We start from the raw sequence: 23219 nt of genomic DNA on the forward strand, positions 1-23219 counted from the left end.
CCTCTGGATAGACAGCATTCTTTGCAGGCTTAATTGCACACGTCTTTTCCGTATTGTCATTTATATTATATATTATAAAATCTATGTGCAAATTGAAATATGATGTTTATCATATCTCTTTACATAAAACAATTCTCAATAATATGCTTGATATTATAACATCAATAATTCATGCAAAATGCATTCACAAGAACCACCTTGAAAATATATATATATTGTTCAGATCATTTCACTATGTTTTGTGACTTAAATTAAGCCTAGATCAATGGACTATAACGTTTTGTCAATACAACAGACTTGTACATGTTAATTGACCACAGTTTCTTGCCTTGCCCATTTGGATATTCAATTCTTATTTTTTTTTGTAAATGTAACCACATCTGTTTTTAAAATATATGTAGATTCACATGATCAGACAATTTACCCAACAATCCAGATCAAATTAACACTTCATGGTTTTGCAATATTTATTGGAATTTACTCAAATTAGTAATATCAGAATATAAAACATGAACGGTTCGAAATAAACTATTGCACACAGTGCACACCATAACTCATTCCTATATTCGAATTTAGAATATTCCTTGACAGCCCTACTGGCCATAGTCATTGAATTCAGTGTCAGTCACAAATGTCTTTCTGGCTCTTTTGATGAATTCATTGTTAGTCCTTTGATTGCGGTGGTGTACAATGCTTCTCAAAAGAAATATATTTGTTGCTGGTGCTGCATTATTCAGGAAATAATCGTTTTCCCTCATTTGCGAAAAAAATTGTTCCACAACTTGGCTATTTATCTTCCCAGCAAGCTCAGGCACCAGAGAAACCTTCCTCAAGATGTCCCTTGGGTCTTTGGTGTTGGACTCATGAAACGTGTTGTACAACACAAAATGGTCAGCAGATCCAGTAACAGGGTGACCATTTTCATCTGGTGTTTCTTTCTTTTCACTGAGCCATGGCAGATGGCATAATATCTTGCCCTCTCTGGCCATGGAGATGTTTTCCGTAGTTGGCTCAAGCAATCTTCCCTCAAAAGGCTGAAAGGGAACAATGTCTGGGGCCCTAGTCACATTTGTATGTGCAACCAAACCTCTCGCAAAATCATAAATACATATATTAGGAAGATGTTTCCATGACAGAAGTAAATCTGCAAAGTCTCGTGGGCTCTCAGCTCGAATCAGGAATTTTAGGCTGTATACAACACCACAAGGACACATTATGGCACACCAACCACCTATATGAATACAGGAGAAAAAAAACTGATGCGCAATACTTATCACGTAGACTTGAAACGCATATATTTACACTTTCAAAAACACTGACCTGATGCACCCCATATTTTCTGGAAAATCTTGTCGTAGCTGTGCTTTGTTTGCATTTCACTACGCAAGCGTAAAATGAGGTCCAGTTTTGATCCAACTGTGTCAAGACCACATTCATTGCACAGTTTACGAACAACATCAACCTGATCAAAGTAGGATTAGGAAAATACATTTTGATGTGCCCCCAAACAAATGCATGTGAAACTAAACAAAAACATATAATAAAAATATATTATACAAAACAAATATACCTTTTGGTTCATGAGCTCCTCCATCAGTCTATCTTCTGTAACATGGTAGACTTGGGACTCTTCAGACACCTTAGCAGCCTTAATCTTTTCAAATTCTGTGTTGAGCACCACATTGGAGGACCTTGTTTTGTGCCCAATCCAAGGAGCCCAGAAATGGTAGGAGGGCAGTACCTTGAATGGATTCTGATTATCACCTTTGGACACACAAGGTTAGTATAAATAAATATTTCAGTTGTGTTTTTTAAAAAGCTTGTGATATGAATTAAAAAAAATCTAATTAGAACCAAATACGAAGATTGAATTCACAATTACTTGACACAAATCCCCGTCCAATCATCTCCAGGGACACTGCGTTCCAAAATGCCTCAATGTTTACCATTCCTTTGAAATCCTTCGGTGTGTCTTCAATGTCACTCTCTACAAGAAAAACAATGAAATATTAAAAGAACACGGCCAGATTTTGGGAATTTAGCCTATTCGCCGTATCCCCCAGAGCTAGACAAGTCCATACATACCTTTCTCATCTCCGTTCGTGCTAACTCTAACTCTGGGGGATACGATGAACAAGCCAAAATCCCAAAATCTGGGAGTGTTCCTTTAAAAAAAAATGTGCACTGAATGGTTTAGATATGTGTCAAATATGTCGTATTTGCAAAAGTTACCAGCCATGGAAAAATCTCCTTTCTTGTGTAGATCCATAATAACAACAGGTGGATGGTCGCCACATGAAGCACACGAGAAGTTGTATGTGTTGTCACAGAGGGCCTCAAAATGTAGGTATGCATGAAGACATGTGTCTGACGAAGGATACTTCACATCGTTAAGATTCTCGAGACTGTCAATAACTCGACTCACTGCAGAATGGGCCTAAATGACAGTAAATAAAATATTAAAGTATAGCATAGAAATATATCAAATCAACAATGTTGGCGAGTCTTCCAATAACTACCTGAAGTGAACTCCTCAAAAAGAGACACAAATTAAGACTTATCAGAATATGGTCATTGAAGTTGTGTAGTTGATCTTTAAATTCTTGATATCGGTACATGGCACCACACTTGATGCACATCTTGCAGAATGTAGATACGTCTGAAAAATATATTACATTTCAGAAAATACTTTAAATCAGACAACATACAATCACGTTCCAACAGTAAGAATTGCAGTGAATACACCATTAGTGTCATTAATAAATGACTAATATTACCTTCTACTACACCATTCATTGTAACAATTTTCGCTTTTGAGGTGATAAGAATTGGGTCAGAGAGTGGGGTAATGTCATGACAGAAGGTACAGAACATCTCATCTGGAACCAGCAGTTTCGGAAAAGCATCGTCATGGACTTGACAGCAAAGCTCTCTTGGAAGAATGGCTGGGATCTTCTTCTGTTCATAGATGTATGTAACCATGTTTTTTAGCATTGTTCCATTTGGGGGGTAGTGTGTACCACCATCAGGCAAGTCATCATCATTGTCTGGAGTACTCTGGTCCACTTCAATGCAGGTTTCTGTGCTCTTTTTGCTTCTGAAGAGTTCGGGGTACTTTTGAAATAGGTGCCACTTAGCAATGTACTTATGTGGACATGAACGTCGGGATTGAATGCAAGGGCAATGCCAAGAGTTTCTTCTAGCATTATACACCACCATCACTCTTCTTAAATAAGAAACATTTGGTTCAAACACAGAAACATAATGCTTGAAAGTAGGCACACCAACTGTGGTCTCAACAGACAACGGGACCGATTGAGATGTTGCCAGACTTTGAAGCTTCAGGCACTCTGCCTTTCTGTCTCCTCCAAACCATTTCTTTGCAACCATCTCTGACAAAACATCTTCTTTTAGGAGTTCACTTTCAGCGGTTGATGAACAGTAGTCAACTGCCCTGACATGCGAGCACTGAAAGGAGACCGCCAAATCATGGTTAGACTGGCATTGAGGTGATTCACAGTATACTTGTTGCGTGTCACCCCAGATCTTTTTGACATGCAATGGCACACTTGATCTGTGCATGGTTTTAACCACAGCAAATATCCCATTTAGATGATCCAGGCACTGGCTTGGCAGGTGCGAGTTTGAGGTGACATCCAGAGTGTGGACACCTGAATGCTTACGTAATATGTGCTTGAACATATTTTTTTTGTTCATACACATGTTGCATTCGGGGCAAATTGCTGTTTGCCGTCTGCGAGTTTTTATGCTTAACAATGGTGCTGTTCCATCCTTTTCTCCAGTAAGTGGTTTTCTGACCTCTCCTTTGGTGAGTGATGTCTCAGCCTCTTTTCTGGTAGGCGCTGTTCCATCGTCATCATCAGTGAGTGATGTCTCAGCCTCTTTCGTGGTAAGCCCTGTCAGTGTATATCCTGGTAGTAATGTTTGGAGCTCTTTGCCAGGTGGTATACAATGGCTTTTACTTAAATGATTGATTAACCTATTCTTATGGAAAAAAAAACATTCACAAACACAATGAAAGTGAGCCTGTGGCTTGCAACCAAGGTTGCACTTGTATATGCAATAGCCTGTAAAAAACAAACAACATCAAAAAAAAAAACATTAAATACAGATTCAAACAATATACAAATGTCGTATTGAGAAAATGTACCCACCTTTGTATTTTACAGATCTCGCAAGGTGAGCCTTTAAATGAATGATTACACGGTATCGGTCTGTGGGTTTAAAAATGTTTGAATTGCACAGCGGGCAGTGATACCGGCTGCAGCACTCTGTGCATTTCCGTATTGGTGGTAGCTCCGTCCCTTTACGCACACTAATGTGATTTGCCTAAAAGAAGAGGGTAGTATTTATAGATTGTTTACGTAATAAGTATAGTGACACATATGAAATACCGATAGTACCTTATAATTCATAAGAGTTTTCAAAAATCCAATTAATAAATTTCCAAAAAAAAAGGAATTGAGCAATGTAGGTGAAAAGCTGTGTGTGGTAGATGGACTGTAAAAAATAGTGTGGTAACAAAAACAAAACAAAAAATTATATAAATGTTAAAGGAACATGCCCAGATTTTGGGACTTTATCCTATCCACAGCATCCCCCAGAGCCAGACAAGTCCACACATACCTCTCATCTCCGTGCGTGCTGTGGCTCTGTCTGGCGCGGCCCCCGCTGGCTTGGCTTGGCGCAGGGACTGGAGGTGGGTGGCTTCAGCTGGCGTGCTGCTCCCAGTGAGTGACAAGGTGATGCGAACATTTTCCTATTTATGTGTTGTGATTTGTATAGTCACACCGTGTACAAATAACAAGGTGATATGAGACACAGCTATCTTTTAACAGTATACATACTGGGAACTATATTCTCAGAAGGCGAAGCACTGCTGCTTGGGCGGAGTGATTTGCACAACTCTGACCGAACTCTTTGCTCCTCACCAGGGGGCTTCTCGGGTCCTGTGAGTAAATCACTCCGCCCAAGTAGCAGCGCTGCACCTTCTGAGGATATAGTTCTCAGTATATACTGTTAAAAGATGGCTGTGTCTCATATGACCTTGTTATTTGTACACACTGTGACTATACAAATTACAGCACCCAAACAGGAGAATGTTCGCGCTATTTTGTCACCCATTGGGAGCAGTATGCTAGCTGAAGCCATTTACTTCCAGTCTTTGTGCCAAGCTAAGCTAGCGGGGGCTGCGTCAGACAGTTACAGCACGCATGCAGAGTTACAGCAGATGAGAAAGGTATGTATGGACTTATCTAACTCTGGGGGATATGGTGAATAAGCTAACGTCCCAAAATGTGGGCACGTTCCTTTAACATTCTCCTGTACAAAATATGTGAAATGGTAAATGTAACGTACTACATTTAGGCTATAAAGCGCTTTCAACAGACCCATGGCCACCAAAGCGCTATATAAACTTCATAAACATATTAAAAATCAGGCATTTACACGTGCATAGGGAAAAGTACTACTTTAACAAAAAACATAACTAATGGCGCTTTTCCATCGCATAGTACCCCACGGTTTGGTTTAGTTTGGGTCGGGTCAGCTTACTTTTGGGAGCTTTTCCATTGGGATCACTTCGTAGTACCCGATACTTTTTTTCGTACCACCTCGGTTGGGGTTCCAAGCGGCCCGAGCTGATACCAAACGTGACGCGTAAACACTGTAGTTCACTGATTGGTCTGAGAGAATCGTCATCGGCGCCGTCATCCTATTATGTAAAATATTAGCTTTAGCTTGCTGCTAGCTTGTGCTGTCTCGAGCAAACATGTTGTCATCTGTGCTCTGTTTTAAGTTTCCAAACACCCTTTTAGCGATTAAAAACATCCACAGGTTGTGAATCAGGAACACATAAAAGTTTTTTCTAGACTTGCAGTTTGTGGCGGCACATTCGCGACGTGCACGTCAGTATTATTCATGCTTTAATGCAACTTCATTGAGGCTCAGCCTGAGCGCCGTCGACAGACGCCACGGGTGTTTGAACAGAAACTGTTATGTGAGACAGAGTTAGTTATAAACGCGATGTGCAAAGTAAACTTCTATTTGTGGTGGCCAATTTTAATTTTGTGGCGGCACATTCGCGACGTGCACGTCAGTATTATTTATGCTTTAATGCAACTTCATTGAGGCTCAGCGGAGCCGTCGACAGACGCCACCGGTGTCTGAACAGAAACTGTCATGTGAGACAGTTAGTTATAAACGCGATGTGCAAAGTAAACATCTATTTGTGGTGGCCAATTTTAATTTTGTGGCGGACTGATAAATAAATAAATGTATGGGAATGTACAAGGACGCTCTCTCTTGTATGATATCACAGCCGTATGCAGGGCAAATATAACGACACGCCTATTATTCCTCCCACTGCGAAGTGATACTAAACTCAATGGAAAAGCTAACCACGCCAAAGTGAGGTGAGCTGACCCGACCCAAACTAAACTAAACCGTGGGGTACTATGCAATGGAAAAGCGCCATAACTAGCAAACACTCGTGTGCATAGACAACCTAGCAGTAGACTATTCTCTGCCAAGACTGTTCTATGAGATCTCGTTAACTGGGTACAATCTCCACACACATCCAAGTGAAAAAAATCTTATTTACAATATTAAATCATACCACTCAAAGAACGATTTACTTGGAAAATCTACTGTAGCAACCTAGCTCTAGAATTGAAGCACAGCAGAGTTCACTAATACCTTTAAAAAACACGACGGCACAGTACGTTACCTTGAAAACAAAACGGCTTTTTTTAACTAGCTAGTTTGTGCATTTGAATTCTGACAGGACCTATCGACAGTTTTTTTTTCTTACCGCTGAAATCTGCATGGTGCGTCAAATTTGAAAACTGAATACGATACGGAAATGACGTCAACTTGAAAAGTGAATGACGATGTCCAGGCACTGGTGTCTAGCAAGTGAGTCTGTGGGGCTACAGCTGGATGGGATGCCTCAATTTGACCACCTTCTGCATGTCCAGTCTCCAGGCATAGCTTCTTCTTCTTGTAGTGTTTAATGGCGGTTGACAAGGCAACTTATTGTGCATTACCGCCACCAACTGGACTGGAGTGTTGAGCATTCAAAGAAAGGATACCCATACTTCATGGTCTACTTAATATGGAAATTTCACCATGCTGACAGTTATTCAACTCTCTGTAACAAAGGCACTAAACACACACACACACACACACACACTAAATCAATTTTGATCTCATAAACACAGAACTTATTCAAACCACTTTATTTACTAAACAGACAGCTATTGATTAGTTAATGAATAATAAGGGCCAATCTCATTTCTCTGTCTTACCCCTTCCCCTTTGTCTTCCCCTTGCCCCTTGAAACCGAGTGAAGGGGTAAGACAGATCGTTCCTCTAAAAAAATGAGACACCACTCGATTAACGTTTGCATCACCTTCCTTTGCCGCTAACTGGCTGCTACGTCAACAGAGGTGACAAGCGTTGACATAAACAAAGATGCCACCGTCTCAGGTTGTGGTATCGATTGCCTGAGCTGAGCTCGACATAGGTATAACAAAAAGAAAGTAGCCTCAGGAATCCACCCCTTCATATTGTTTTTTGTTTATTCAATATATTCATTAATAATGTAAAGGATTTATCACAAACTAGACAATTACATAAAAATCCTGTCACTGGGGCAAAAGGTGTGAAATGTAATGACATTGTGTATACCTGTAAAGAAACGTTTTTAACGTTTCAACCTTGCATTTTATAATTTACACCAATTTAATTGTTGATCGCAATCAGGTACAGACTTTCAACCAGCATAAGAAAAACATTTATGATAAACTTGTATACATACAAACAATTACTTTTAGTCACATAACATTAGTGATAACGCAACTGAATGAAAATTTACTGCAGTCAATAAAATAAATTGAATGTAAGGAAATATATAAAAGTCATTCAAAGAAACATTCTCAATCCAAGTTTTCTAGAAGCACATCTCTGAAAAACAGTACAAAACAGATATTATAGCTTTGATGTCCCTGTCCTCCCCCTAGCAAAAATGCTAATTATTTTGCAAAGCAATGGGCTTTGAAACCTCTGAACTGATGCTACTGGGTTTACATGGGCCATAAGAGTGCTCAATCTCCCGCTCAAATGCACTTTAAGTCCATCTTAGCATGGCATGATGGAATACTTTCCCATAGCATCAGCTACTAATGCAACGCGAAAGTAAACTGTATTGAAAGGGAATAGTAAGTTTACTCACATCATCCTGGTTCTCTGAGGTAGGAATGAGCATTGTGTAGCTGCACATGCTTATTGTTCTGTGATTTTCACAGACATTAACCAATAGGCTTCAGTATCAGAGAAAAAATTGTTTTCCCATAGCACCATGATCGTTTTTATTATCTCAGGGAACCAACGTTAACTATTGCGATATCCACATAGCATAGTCTGGGAACAACTTTTTTTTACCATTTTCACCCAAACCAGCTAATTTCCACTCTGAAGACATGGGTAAAGTCATTTTTTGTTAGTGCGACTCTATTTGCACTAAAAACATGTGTATGGATGTTCTCAGGTGTGAAATCTCATGTGGTAATCAAGACTACTTTTCTGTGTGAAACTCTTTCCACACTGAAGACATGTGTATGGACGCTCTCCTGTGTGAATTTTCATGTGGTTATCAAGAGTATTTTTGTGTGTGAAACTTCTTCCACACTGAAGACATGTGTATGGACGCTCTCCGGTGTGAATTCTCATGTGGAGTTTTAGATTACTTGGATCTGAGAAACTCTTTCCGCAATGAGAACATGGTTGCGAGCGCTCTCCAGTGTGAATTCTCATGTGGTTTTTAAGACTATGTTTATGCATAAAACCCTTTCCACACTGAAGACATGGGTATGGACGCTCTCCCGTGTGAATTCTCATGTGGAGTTTAAGACTTCGTTTTTGTCTAAAACTCTTTCCACATTGAGAACATGGTTGTGAGCGCTCTCCAGTGTGAATTCTCATGTGGTTATTAAAACTAAATTTCTGTCGAAAACTCATTCCACAGTGAAGACACGTGTATGGACGTTCTCCAGTGTGAATTCTTATGTGACCTCTAAATGTTTCTTTGCTTTTGTAACTTTTCTCGCACTGAGGGCAGGTGAAAATCTTTTCTTCAGTGTGGGTTATCATGTGCTTCATAAGGCAATAATTTCTTTTAAACCCCTTTCCACAATGAACACAAGAAAAAGATTTGCTGGCTTCTGTTCTTTGCTTTCTTTTTGGAAAAGTGTTTTTGATCGGCAAACAATCAGATGTTTCTGCCATTATGGAATCATATGAAGATCCTGATGCTGATGATTCTTCTGGTTCTATTTTGTCTAAAATGACAGAAAACAAGTATTTAGCCTTGATTTCACAGACGGTATCATTCATATATCATAATATCAACAGTAATGTTTTTCCATCAATCATTAATGAATACTCAAGAATGGACACCAACCTGTTTGATCCTCAGTGTCTTCATTAATCATTCTGCGATGAAGTGGACCTTCACTTGTCGAATAACAGAAATTATTTCTCGAATTCATAAAGGGCTTTACTGAAGATAAAAAATATTGATCCCTGTGTGTTCGATGAAACAGACCTGTCAAAACAAATGAATATATTTTTCACATATTTTTCTAAATTAATAAAAAATATTGCGTTTTCTTATGTTTGCAACATGCTAGATCTTAGTTTTGTGCCATAATAATGTAAAAACTGACAAATTTGGGTGACTGCATATCAGTGGATTTTTTTTAAGCCAGGGGAACTACGATACACTCGGCGCAATGCGATAAAAGATTTTTTGCTATATTTCAGCCCGGCAGAGTATAATTTCACGTCCAGCCCCACGCCACATTGTTTAAATAGCAAATGCATTTGGGCCTGCTTGCTCTAAAAACTTTCTTTTATTGAACATGAACATTACATTACAAAAATTTAAATAAACTCTCCATATGTCATTTTCTGAATTGTGCAGGCGTAACTTATGCTGCGTTCCAGGCAGGTTTTTAAATCCATGAGTTACGACTTCAAAACCACGACTCACGACCCTATGCGTTCCAGGCAGCCTGTAACTCGTGTTTTTACAACCTTCTACCGGTGAAAGTGCACTGGAACAGCAGTCAAACCCGTGACTTCCCACCCGTGAACTCGTACAAGATCGATGTACTCCCAGTTCAGAGTCGTGAGTCGTGGTTTTGAAGTCGTGAGTTACGGGTTACAGGTTGCCTGGAACGCAGCATTAGTTATGTCAGACGGAGAAAGTGAGAGAGATGTTCCGGTTGCCAGGGTAACGCTGCTCTAACCTTTACGAGTCCAAAACACCAAACGTGTCCCACAAAACTTTAAAATAAAAACAATAAAATAAATAAAGGTTGAAAAACATCTACACGTTTTCATAAAAATCGTCTTATTTGTTGTGAAGTAGTGTCTTACCCGATAAAACGAAATTTCCTGTCAGATGAACATTCCGGTCAGTGCAGCATAGAACGCGCTTTATACTGTCGGGCGAGATTCTGTGAGCCTTATAAGTAACGTTATGTTTAAATGCTGTTTTCATAACTCTTAAGCAACTGAAATAAGTGCTTGTGAAATTGAAACCGGTCCTGTCAGACGCCGTTCTGCTGTGTTGAGTTCAGCTGGGCGGGAGGCGCATGCTGTTTTTTGTTTCACATGTAAATGGCAGCTCGCATGTTTTTAATCTATTTTAACTTATTTAAGGGAAACTTTGAGACTGAAAAGTTTTAACAAGCTACAGGGCTGGCGCTACCTATAGGCAGAGTAGGCAAAGGGGTAACGTTGGCATGGATCAGTTGATTCAACCACTTGCCCTTTTCCCAATTCATTGACTAAAACCAAGACAGGGAGCTTTTGGTGTCTTTCCAAAAGTAAATCGGACAGCGTTATATTCAGAGTAAAACATCCCATCACATTAACATCATCAATACAGTAATGCACACTAACCGGTTTTACAGAAGATCCTGATATGCCGCGGTTGTCTTGACTACCTTCTGCATGTCCAGTTTCCGTCAACAGCCTTTTCTTCTTGTAGTGTTTAATGGCAGTTGACAAGGCAACTTATTGTGTATTACCGCCACCAACTGGACTGGAGTGTTGAGCATTACAAAGAAAGGAGTACCTTATTTTATTAGTGGCTCGTGCATTTATGCAAGTTATTATGTTGGCTTGACAATGCCAACAATGCGGGCGCCACCATTCTTGAGCCCTTTTGTGGAAAACGTCCAGTGAGCAATTAATTGCAAAAGTACTAAAGTACTTTTAAGTAACGGGGTAAAAAATAGATGTTTAATGTACTTAAATATTAAATATAAACCAAAAAACTTGAAATTATGAAATGTAGTGGGGTAAAAATTATGATAATATGTGTTGGAATGTATGTTTTCCAAAGAAAAACACTGATAAAATACGAATACTTAAAAATTGACTTTTAAGTAAAAATACTTAAGTAGTGTCCGCCTCTGCTCATATGGAAATGTTTAATAAAATAACACACATTACATTAAATCACTTTTGATCTCATAAACACAGAACTTATTTAAACCACTCAAAAAAGGAATAACAAAAAGAAAGTAGGCTCAGGAATCCACCCCTTCATATTGTATATGTTTATTTAATATATTCATTTATAATGTAAAGGATTTATCACAAAACTATTCAATTACATGAAATACTGTGATGAATTTTATGGCATCATTTCACAGCACGTGTATACTTGTATATAAACTTTTTTAACTGCATTGGCAATTAATTATTGATCGCAATCAGGTACAGACTTTAAACCAGCATAAGAAAAACATTTATGATAAACTTCATTGCAAACATACATACAAACAATTAATTTTAGTCACATAACATCAGTGATAACGCAACTGAATGAAAATTTACTTCAGTCAATAAAATAAAATGTATGTAAGGAAATATATAAAAGTCATTAAAAATCACAGTTAACCCTTTCATTTCAGGCAGAGCCCTTGCCTATAGGTCCGAGTCAAACGCCATTCAGTACTTTTTTATCCTTCAGCGTGATCACCAAATTGTATGCCGCTGACAGCTAAGCAGCTTCACACTATGGCAGTGCTGCAAGTCTTTCAAGCCAAACTCCTCCACGACATGGACGAGGCGGGGCCCATTCCAGCGTCATTCAGAGAACTACGCAGCACAACAGACCTGGCTCTGCAAGCCACCAATGGCGCTTTTCCATTGCATAGTACCCCACGGGTCAGGTCGTGTCAGCTCACCTTACTTTGGCTTGGTTAGCTTTTCCATTGAATTTAGTACCATTTCAGAGGACGATGGATTATAGGTGTGTCGTTATATTTGCGCTGCCTACTTGTGTGCATCGTTGGAATGCAGTGTTTCCTATACATTCATTTATTTGTCAGTCCGCCTCAAAATCAAATTTGCGGATGAATCCACTGTGTCCACTGGGCTTTAGAACCCACTCAGGTATGACTTCGTCCTAGAGATATCCATAGCGGACATAGGTGTGGGGCGGCTGGTCCTATGTTTCCACCTTCATTCGATTTTATAGCTTTGATGTTTTTTCCCTCCCCCTAGCAAAAATTTTAATTATACTGCAAAGCAATGGGCTTTGAAACCTCTGAACTGACACTACCGGGTTTACATGGGCCATAGAGAGCCACAATTACCTAAGACTGAGGACTTATGAGATAACAGGAACGAGCATTGAGTAGCTGCCCGTGCTATAACGTACGTTTTTACTTAGAAATTCAGTCGTAATGCGGTAGTGGCGGCTGGTGGCTGCTCTTCCGAGGGGCGCCATTCAAAATATGTGTTCGGAGTGTCGTGTGTTGCTTGTGTTTCCAAAATAATGGCCTGCTGCACATGCACTAAAACCGTTTATGATAAAAGAGATGCTCACGTTTACACACAAGACACTCCCTTAACAGTAAACTGATGTTGTGTCCTTGTACACAGCATAATGTATTTAATTCTACTTAAAGGAACAGTATGTAGGATTGTGGCCAAAACTGGTACTGCAATCACAAAACTTGTGGCTAAAATTGGTACTGCAATTACACAATTGGTGGCCAATACACAAAATGACAACATAAGCATTAGTTGAGGGCTGCAACTCCACTTTTTAAATGACAATATCCTGGCCAGACCACCTGTTGTGAGTGATATAAGTATTTGAAATGAAAATGATTTCTTAATGTCTAGTGACATATCAGGGCCATTTTATGATTTATTGATATACATTTCTTACATACTGTTCCTTTAAATTGCTTTAGCCATAACCTGGTACGATCGAGCATGTGTACGAAACCCGCAAAATGGCCCTAATGGTGTGGATCGATATGATATTGGTAACTGCGCAATAACAAGCGCAACATCGGGTAAAGAGGTAAGGCAGAAAAACCAAACATTTATCTTAATTACACAATTATATTTATTTGATTCATAATTCCAAACAACGAGATTTATCTTTTTGAGTCAGATAAAACTACCTAAATTATGTAACATTAAACGTCATCAGTAAGCGCCAGAAAAGGACCCATCACCTATTAGTTTCCGCCATTGTTTTTTCCCTTACACTGTGAATTGTTTTTCGTCTGAAACGATTTCCACACTTTCCATACATGTGTATGGATTCTGTTTGGTGTGAAATCTCATGTGGAGCTTTAGTTTATTTGTATCTGTGAAACTCTTTCCACACTGAACACATATGTATGGACGCTCTCCGGTGTGAATTCTCATGTGGACCGTTAGATTACTTTTGATTGTGAAACTCTTTCCACACTGAAGACATGGGTACGGTCGTTTTCCTGTGTGAATCGTCATGTGGTTATCAAGACTATTTTTTTGTCTGAAACTCCTTCCACACTGAGGACATATGTATGGGCGATCTCCTGTGTGAATTCTCATGTGGATTTTTAGATTACTTGGATCTGTGAAACATTTTTCACACTGAGAACACGTGTGTAAGCGCTCTCCAGTGTGAATTCTCATGTGGCCCTTTAGTTTACCTGTATCTGTGAAACTCTTTCCACACTGAACACATGTGTATGGACGCTCTCCGGTATGAATTCTCATGTGGATCGTTAGATTGTTTTTGTTTGTGAAACTCTTTTCACACTGAAGACATGGGTACGGTCGTTTTCCTGTGTGAATTGTCATGTGGTTGTCAAGACTACTTTTTTGTCTGAAAGTCCTTCCACACTGAAGACATGTGTATGGACGCTCTCCTGTGTGAATTCTCATGTGGATTTTTAGATTACTTGGATCTGTGAAACTCTTTCCACACTGAGAACACGAGTGCGAGCGCTCTCCAGTGTGAATTCTCATGTGGGTTTTAAGACTATGTTTATGCATAAAACCCTTTCCACACTGAAGACATGGGTATGGACGCTCTCCGGTGTGAACTCTCATGTGGAGTTTAAGATTTTGTTTTTGTTTAAAACTCCTTTCACACTGAAGACATTGGTATGGGTTCTCTCCGGTGTGAATTCTCAAGTGGACTTCTAGATTACTTGGATCTGTGAAACTCTTTTCACACTGAGGACATGGGTGTAAGTGCTCCCCAGTGTGAATTCTCATGTGGGTTTTAAGACTTTGTTTATGAATAAAACTCTTTCCACACTGAAGACATGGGTATGGACGCTCTCCGGTGTGAATTTGTATGTGGACTTGAAGACTTTTTTTCTGTCTAAAACTCTTCTCACACTGAAGACATGAGTATAAGCGCTCTTCGGTGTGAATTCTTATGTGACGTCTAAGTTTTTCTCTTCTTCTGAAACTTTTCTCGCACTGAGGGCAGGTGAAAATCTTTTCTTCGGTGTGGGTTATCATGTGCTTCACAAGACATTTGTTCCTTTTAAACCCCTTTCCACAATGAAGACAAGAAAAATATTGGCTGTCTTCTGTTCTTTGCTTTCTTTCTGGAAAAGTGTTTTTGATCTGCAAACAACCAGAGTTTTCCACCATTATGGAATCATATGAAGATCCTGATGGTGATGTTTCTTCCGGTTCCATTTGATCTAAAAAAAAAAAGTATTTAGTCTTGATTTCACAGACAGGCTCCAAATATCAAATAAAGTCTCCAAATCCAAATATGAGAGGATTATAGAGCATCAAAGTTTGATTGCACATTGTTTTCCATCTTTGACATGATCCAGACCCACCAACCGTGGCATTTTTTTGAGTAGCATCAGCCGAAGGAAAAAACAAAGGTTTTTATTATATAATTTCACACATACACCTCTTGGTAACTTTCAAGGTAACATGCGGCAATCACTTCTTCCCATCCCGCCATAATCTGCTTTAAAATCATTAAAAACGTGAATAAAATCATGTTAAACAAAATTTGTGCATTCACCAAAGTTTTGCGGGTCTGCACAAACACTGTTAAACAGTGATATTCCTGTTAAATAATGGGTGATAGTTCACCCACAAATGACACTGTCATCATTTACTCAACATCATCTTGTTCCTAACATTCATAATTTCTTTCTGTGAAACACAAAATAAATTATTCTGGGAATAAAATAGTTGCTTGTTTTCATGACTAGGAAAAAATACATTGGAGAGCAGCATACACTTGTTTGGTTACCAACATTCCTCAAAATAACACATTTTGTGTTCCACGCAGTAAAGAAACTAATAAAAGTTTGGATGGTCTGTTATGTAAATTATGACTGAATTTAAATTAAAGAGTTAACTATTCCTTTAAGACTTTATTTAAGAGTTCACACTGCTCAAAATTCAACCATAACTTTGACAGAACCACTTTTTACTGTTAGTCTTTCTTAAATGTATTTATTCTTCAAACAAACATACTGCACTACACTACAGCATACCCAGCTTACACACAACGTCCTAGTTTTTAAATGTATTGGTAATTTTTGGTAATTTCATGAATCATGACTTAACTTTCATGAGTTACTAACGTAACTGCTACGTCCTAGGGAGGCAATAGGCTTTATGCCCAGCTGCACAACTTCCTGAACTTCAGCCAGCTCCTTGTTTCCTGTCTGCCATTATTGGACAAACTGATTAATCCAGGTGTGCCTGACCTCAGTTGTCACAACAACAATAATCAGACACACCTGGATTAATCAGTTTGTAGATGATGTTCATTTCAAATCAGAGGTAATGTTAGCGCATCTTGCTGTCAAGTTATGAAAACGTTATGAAAGGAGCCCACGAGACCATCAACTTTATAGGATTAAGCTAATTCAATATTTCAACTTTGCACATTCACCCTGACCAGTTTACCTTAGGGGTCAGACGTCATGACTCGCTGTTTAAAAAAAAGTCAAAGTGCAGTTGGAAAGAGATCACGCGGGATTTTGTGGTTCTGGCGTTAACAGACTCTTGTTATTGATAGGCCATACGACTTGTCAATCATCCCGGCTTTCTATTTGGTGGATAAAGCTTGTGCTATGTTTGGACATATTTTGCTTTTTTCTGTTGCTTGTTTTAAGTACTGCTCGCAGCTGAGGCGTTACCAGGTTTTTGCGTAGTTTAGAGTGACAAATCGTACCAGCGTACTTTTAGGTCGAAATGCGTACATGCTAACCAAAATGCGTACAGGTTGGCAGGTCTGCATGATCATACTAATTTATAGGGATGCACCGATAGGATTTTTTTGGGCCGATACCGATTTAAACAGACAACTTCTGGCCGATACCGATATTAAACACTTGTTTACAATACTATACAGTTGGTCTATTAGCTAGTTTATTTCTGCATCAAATTATTTTTACTGAACATGGATCGGATCTAATTAACATTCAACCGACCAACATAATAAGAGAAGCACAAATTAAGCTAAAACAAATATAATAAGACAACATGACAACCTTCAAAGGTGGTTTTTGCTATTCAGCATTTACTTTATTAACAACATTTACTCATTTTTTACATATAATGGATTTCTTTATGCAGTTAATTAATAAACAATCGGTATCTGCCTTTCTCGTGCTATTGCCTATATGCCGATGGTTTAAATTAATCAAAAATCGGCCGATACATCGGTGCATCACTACTATTTATTTTAAAAGTTTTTTTCTGTTATTATTAGGTTCTCAAAACCATATTCTTGCCAATTATGGAGCTAGCATTCTGACAAAATGTTTTCAATTTGAAATGTGTAAATTTGAATTATAGTTTAGTTAAAAAAAATACAGCTTGTTTTTAAGATAAAGAGGAAATTTTGAACACCAAATAAAATTTTATAAAATTAAAAACGCAGAAATTCAGATGGGACAGAGGTCAAGCTTCTGGATTGCACAGAGAAGATCAGTAGATCTTGAAAATGTCAAACGGACAACTATGCAGACTATTTAAGCTAACTAACTAAGCTAATATCCTTTGACTTGATACCCTTCTGTTATCGCCTCAGGAAATGAAATGAATTTCAAATGAATTTTGCCAACCATAAGCATTTTAATATTATTCAAGTAAACTTATTCAAAAACTACTGAAAGAGAACAAATGTGTTTGTATTTTCCCCTATATTTCTATTTTATCTAAAAATGGTGTGTCTTGAGATTACCAGTTGAGTTGAAAAGGGGTTTGGAAACCCCTGATATACCATAAACAAGCAAGATTTATCAAGTATGCAGGGGAAAAATATGGAAAATGGCTTTATTTAACTTAACACTAATGTAAATGACAGAAGTATAGATATGTATAATAAAGGCTAGATGTCTTACGGCGGAGTCTCTATCGTCATCACCTGGTGGCCATTTAAATGACCATAACTTGCTAAATATTCTACAGATTTTCAAACGGTTTGGTTTGGTTTCTTAGAAAATTGAGCAAGTTATGGTCATTTAAAAGTACATGCTCCATTAAACTCAATGCTACGAGTGAGCGAGCGCCCTGTGGTAACATGGCCGCCAAATGCGGACGTTCCACTCAATTGGCCAGCAGCCTTTATAGACCCTTTTGCTGTTTGTAGACAATGATGACGTGGCAACGTATGCGCGCGCAGTTTGGCAACGGAAGTATGGCAAGAATCACCAGTGAAGCAACACAGACAGAGAAAGTTATTTTAAAAAATGTACTTTATCAACTTTTTCAACACAACCACCACATCTGTGTACTATAGTGGAGTGGATTAAAGACATTATTACACGGCTCTCTGGAATGCTTGATTCTGATTGGTCAGTATAGACATTTGCAGGTTCGTTCTTTTCAAATAATAACCGCTCCAAAGTAATAAAGCATAGCCGGTACTACTTGTATGTTTTAAATCCCTCCGCGCCAACAAAGATTACTGTTTGGCGCCATCTTGTGACAAACACTGGACAACCACAATTAAGAATGGAAAAAGTTTGACATTCATTTTAACATGTAGGGAAAAAACAAAACATTTAAACAGTGGATAGAAGAACGAACAACGACAAGACACAGACAGCTTACTGAGACTGAACTTGACAAAATAGAGCATGACAGCTACGAAGCCAACACTCAAAAAAATACAGAATGGGCATTAAAACTTCCCAAAGACTGGCTAAAAGAGAAAAAAATGGAGACAGACAAGTATGAAGCAGAGGATCTTAATAAGGTATTACGATCATTTTATGCATCTGTGCAAAGTTTCGCGGAAGGATAAAAATGTTAATTTAAAACAAATATGCCAATAAAATGTTTCAAATTCATATTCATGTCCAGTTTTTTCTTATGTGGCAAGTAGCCGTATAATAAGCGGGATAATGTAGAGGCAGCCGGTAGTTATCGGGTAAATAAGCCCCTTCAGTGTGATACAAGACCCTCCTGATCACACTGTCGGGGCTTATTTCCCGATAACTACCTGCTGCCTCTACATTATCCCTTACTTAGCACTTAGCAGATGGCCAAATATTAAGTGGCCAGATACATATATGGGTATATTAGCCCCTTAAAATTCCTGAAAAAGGCTAAATAAAAATTGCCTAAAAAAACACAAATTGTACCTGCTGTGTTGACTGTATCTTAAAACGGTTTACATTATTCGAATCACAAGATTTCTAGCTTTCCAAAGATATCTGAAATGTTTTGCTTTTTGTTTATGAGTTGTTGTATTTGATTTTTTTTGTGTCAAATAATGCAGGGTACCTCTTAAGGGACCTTTATATTATATTAGTGCAACCAAACGCAACAACCAGACATTTTGATGCTGGGAACCTGTTTCAATAAACTTTCTGAGTGGCTAACATGTTAACCAATGGGGAACAACACTACTTCTGTTGCCTAAATGCGCGCGGAGGCTATTTGATCACGTGGACTGCAAAAGGGTCTATTAAACATATCAATGGACAGAAGTGTCTGTGTGATAACGGAAAATGAAGAGTTGTTGAAACAGCATTTTCTGTTCCCAGTTTGACAGTTTCACTTGCCATTTTTTCATTTCACACTAAAACTGTGTAAAAAAGGCAATAACAACATTTTAAAGGGCACCTAACATGTAAAAACCACTTTTACAAGGTGTTTGTAGGGTGGTTGTGTTTACATTTATGTCCAATGAAAAAATTATCCACCCTCTCATTCTTTTCTAATCCCACATAAAACCAAAGCAGTCTTATTAGACATGCCGTTTTGGTTCTCTTATCAATGTTACGTCACACTGATAAAGCCCCACCCACGGCCAATGACTGACAGTCCCGCATCACCATATTTTACCCCCTCAGTGAGTTGTCCGCCATATCTCAATAGTGAGATACTATTTTCTCAGACTGTATTCACAAGAATCTGTCACTGTCTGTTGGTACCCAGGTGAAAAAGTAGTACACTTTCATAATGTACTTAAAGTGCTTTATTTTTGCACACTAATTTTGTACTTAATATACTTAAAATTTATCTTTAGTACTTATAAGATGTTCTTAAGATTATCTAAGTGTACTTCACTGTGCTATTTTGAGACACCATGAATATACAATACAATACAGTACAATTTTCATACAAAGATGGGTTCAAGATTACTACAAGTGGTACCTAAATACATTTTTAGCACATTTTAGTTCATATTCCAACAAAATGCCCATCTCAGAAATGGCCCCAAGTCAGTTTGATTTTGAGACCCCTGCCATAGAGTATATTTCATTGTTAATCATTAACAAATGGACCATTAACATTAATTGGATAGTAAATTAGTTAGATAGTTAAGTTTATTTTAAAGACTTGAAAAACTAAAATATTTCCTAAAGTGTGATAGGCCTATTTATTTCTGTTAAAGCATCAGACAGAAGCTGAGGAGAATACACCTTGTAGTCATGTTAAAAATGTGAAAGTGAAAAAATTCTGCCTTATTATATATGGTCTTATAATAAAATAATAATAAATAAAGTTTTGGTCTTAATGCTATGGCAGATTCCCCCCCCCCCGTTGTACCAATGGTATTGAATACCGATATTTTTGCAGGTATAGTAGCGAAGTTAGAAATTCCAGTATCGTGACAACGCTACTTCACATAGTTTTAAAGGGCACCTGTTTCATTGCTAAAAAACGTTATTTATGTGTATTTTGTAAAATACAACACGTTTGTGTGGTTTATGGTTAAAAAAAACACATTTTCAACATACCGTACATTTTTGTAGCTCCTGATATCCTGTCTTCCTGAAACGCATTAATTTGTACAAAACTCATCGACCTGAATAGCGCTGTGTCCCTGATTGGCCAGCTAATCTGTACATTGTGATTGGTCTGAATACCTCTGAGGTCAGCCAGAAATTTGAAGCTCCTTACCATGTTTGAAACATTAGCTCACAATCAGAGTATGTGAGCGGAGTGGAAAGAATTTGCGCTCCGTGCTCAAAGGCAGCGTTTCATAATAACTCCGCTCAAGCTCCGCTCTGGGTGTACAATATTCCGCTCCTCGCTCCCTCCCCACGCCCTCCTTATTAACGCCTTGCTCCGCGTTCGCTCCATTGTAAATTTTAATTCTCTTTTAAAACAACACCAACCTCGTTGGCTCGTTAAAATATCAGAGTCCATTGCAGTTCTGTAGCAGAATGCGACATTTATTGTTCAACTTTAATAAAGCATATGGCATAAGCGTATCACAGACCGCGCTGTAGCAAGGTAAATGCCGCAAATTATTTACAAATTTAAATGGCTTTTTCTTTTATTCTGTGTTGGTGGTTTAGGTTGTTAAAGCTGTATTAATACCGACCTTTAGATTTTCTTTCCAAGTGTAAGCAGAAACCTTGACACGTGCCTTTTAAGATTACACAAGGAATCTTTTGATGTTGTATCACCTCCCCGCACTCGCGTTCTTCTTTGCCATCATTACCTTTTAAAATACATTTGTATTTTGCCCCTATTGCACTGTAGTATTTCAGAAACTCTTTATTTTTGTCTTTTTTTAACTGTGCTTATTAATAACTTTTGAATTCGTCCATCATATAATGCAGTGGTTCTCAAACTGGGGGCCGCGAGATGGTGCCAGGGGGGCCCCAGTTTTATTTTATAAAATAAATTAATTTATCATGAATTCTGTTCAATTAAACCTAAAAAAATAAGACTACTAATCAACAGCACTACTTCGTATCATTTAATATGTTTTGTTTAATTAAAAGTTGAGTTTTAAAATAGTTTCTTGTCCTAAATGTTCTTTGGCGGGGGGCCGTGAAGGAATGCGCCATACACAAGGGGGGCCGCACGCTGAAAAAGTTTGAGAACCACTGATATAATGCAAAGGCGGAAACCACAAGGGGGTCAGTAAAATATAATTAAAAACATGATAAATAACATGATTATATTAATTTTGTGTAGTTAAACAATACAAAACAAATGCAATTAGGGCCAAAATATATGTTTAGAAACATTTTCAGTGTCCCACAGTGTTTTTGGTTCTTGCTCGTGACATTCAAAAAATCCGCTCCTCGCAAAATCATCCCACTCCACTCCTCGCTCCGCTCCCACTCCGCACCGCTCACATACTCTGCTCACAATGCAATGCTGACAGGAGTTAAATGAATGAATGAAAAAGCTTTAGTTCGAACATGTAAAAAAAACACACACAAAAACAACAACAAAACAATCATAATAGTAATAATAGTACTTTTTTTGTTGTTTTGAAAACAATTTTAACTAATACATGTCCAAAAAGGAGTAGGAAGAAGCATAAGCTTATTCAATCCTACCCCTTCTCTACTACTTTTTAATATATAATTAACCAATTAAACTATTTGTTTCCACATATCAAAAAACATTAACAAAAAAATAAATAAATAACTTACAGGCCGATTCCGAAGCGGGAGGGATTATGATAATGTCGGTCTTGTCCATGTCATTCGGCTCAGGAAGTAAACTGTTGCCTACTACAATCCGTGTTTGTTGTAGTCTAAGAAAAGAGATTTACGTTGAAAACAATCATTTGTGTCATTGATTATTTTGTGGTTTGTATCTTTTGCATATCGTTAACATGTACTAATTCACACTTAAACACCAAAGGAAATGTAAAATCGTGAACCGGAAATTAGGTGCTCTTTAAACACTGCACTTTTGTCATACTTGTTGGAAAACAGTGTCGGATCTCTTAACCGAAATGATGTCAGCATATTATTTTTTACTTTTGTGGACTAATGTTACCTTTTCGATAACAACATTTTACCATAATGACATTTGTAACAAAACATAGTTACTATGTAATGCAAATGGTAATTAATCAACCAAAACATAATTACTAGACCTTACTATAATAACGCCATTGTCAATTATCTTAATATGTTTAACACACTACAAGTAAACGTTTAGAAACTCGTGCGTTCGATAGCGTGGATCGGTCGATTTAACCGCTTGCCCTTTTCCCAATTCTTTGACTAAACCTCAAAACTCATTAGCGCAGAAAAGACAGGGAGCTTTTTAATACTGGTGTCTTTCCAGATGTAAATCGGACAGCGTTATATTCCGAGTAAGGCATTCCATCACTAACCCATTATTAATATTCCTACAGTTGACTAACCTGTTTTAAAAGAGACCCTGATATGCAGCAGTTATTTTGACCAAAACATAGATCCAGATATGCAGCAGTTCTCGTCTTGACCTCCTCCTTCTGCATGTCCAGTCTTCTTCTTCTTCTTGTAGCGTTTAATGGCGGTTGACAAGGGAACTTATGGTGTATTACCGCCACCAACTGGACTGGAGTATGGAGCATTACAAAGAAAAAAAGTACCGTATATTTCATTAGTGGTGCTGCCATTTGCACAGAGCATCACTATTGT

The 23219-nt window shown here is 38.1% G+C and overlaps 3 protein-coding genes across 4 annotated transcripts in view; all 3 read right to left on the reverse strand.

Annotated features, from left to right (window-relative positions):
* Window positions 1-11171, reverse strand: part of LOC129447289 (uncharacterized) — an 85360-nt gene extending 74189 nt beyond the window's left edge. The window contains exons 1-2 of one of the 2 annotated variants that reach the window (XM_073874059.1): window positions 10990-11171; window positions 9530-9625 (exon numbers count right to left, since the gene is read on the reverse strand). The gene's annotated coding sequence lies outside the window, so the exon portion shown is untranslated. The remainder of the gene's footprint in view (window positions 1-9529; window positions 9626-10989) is intronic. The other variant, XM_073874064.1, reaches the window with a different exon arrangement.
* On the reverse strand, window positions 454-7035 carry LOC129447284 (uncharacterized). The gene is made up of 9 exons (XM_055208951.2): window positions 6833-7035; window positions 4176-4350; window positions 2778-4088; window positions 2520-2659; window positions 2233-2437; window positions 1883-1987; window positions 1571-1764; window positions 1321-1462; window positions 454-1231 (listed from the first exon to the last, which is right to left on the reverse strand). Exons 1-9 carry the CDS (start codon window positions 6845-6847, stop codon window positions 594-596), a joined length of 2925 nt encoding a protein of 974 aa, XP_055064926.2. The 5' UTR covers window positions 6848-7035; the 3' UTR covers window positions 454-593.
* On the reverse strand, window positions 7584-23105 carry LOC129447285 (uncharacterized). The gene is made up of 6 exons (XM_073873696.1): window positions 22961-23105; window positions 22236-22339; window positions 13606-15047; window positions 11034-11070; window positions 9482-9625; window positions 7584-9359 (listed from the first exon to the last, which is right to left on the reverse strand). The coding sequence occupies exons 2-6, from the start codon at window positions 22282-22284 to the stop codon at window positions 8566-8568; spliced, it is 2466 nt and encodes an 821-aa protein (XP_073729797.1). The 5' UTR covers window positions 22285-22339; window positions 22961-23105; the 3' UTR covers window positions 7584-8565.
* Between the last annotated feature and the right edge of the window lie 114 nt (window positions 23106-23219).

Source organism: Misgurnus anguillicaudatus, chromosome 12 (genome assembly GCF_027580225.2).
Source record: "Misgurnus anguillicaudatus chromosome 12, ASM2758022v2, whole genome shotgun sequence".
Classification (NCBI taxonomy): domain Eukaryota; kingdom Metazoa; phylum Chordata; class Actinopteri; order Cypriniformes; family Cobitidae; genus Misgurnus; species Misgurnus anguillicaudatus.

Coding starts and splice junctions, on each gene's coding strand:
- LOC129447284 (XM_055208951.2), bottom strand. Junction 1,765..1,882: donor TGGACGGGGATTTGTGTCAA/GTAATTGTGAAT, acceptor GTGTGTCCAAAG/GTGATAATCAGAATCCATTC. Junction 1,232..1,320: donor GAAAATATGGGGTGCATCAG/GTCAGTGTTTTT, acceptor GTATTCATATAG/GTGGTTGGTGTGCCATAATG.
- LOC129447285 (XM_073873696.1), bottom strand. CDS start 22,284: ATGGACAAGACCGACATTATCATAATCCCTCCCGCTTCGGAATCGGCC. Junction 11,071..13,605: donor CAGACGAAAAACAATTCACA/GTGTAAGGGAAA, acceptor AAACACTACAAG/AAGAAAAGGCTGTTGACGGA. Junction 9,360..9,481: donor AGACACTGAGGATCAAACAG/GTTGGTGTCCAT, acceptor CTGTCATTTTAG/ACAAAATAGAACCAGAAGAA.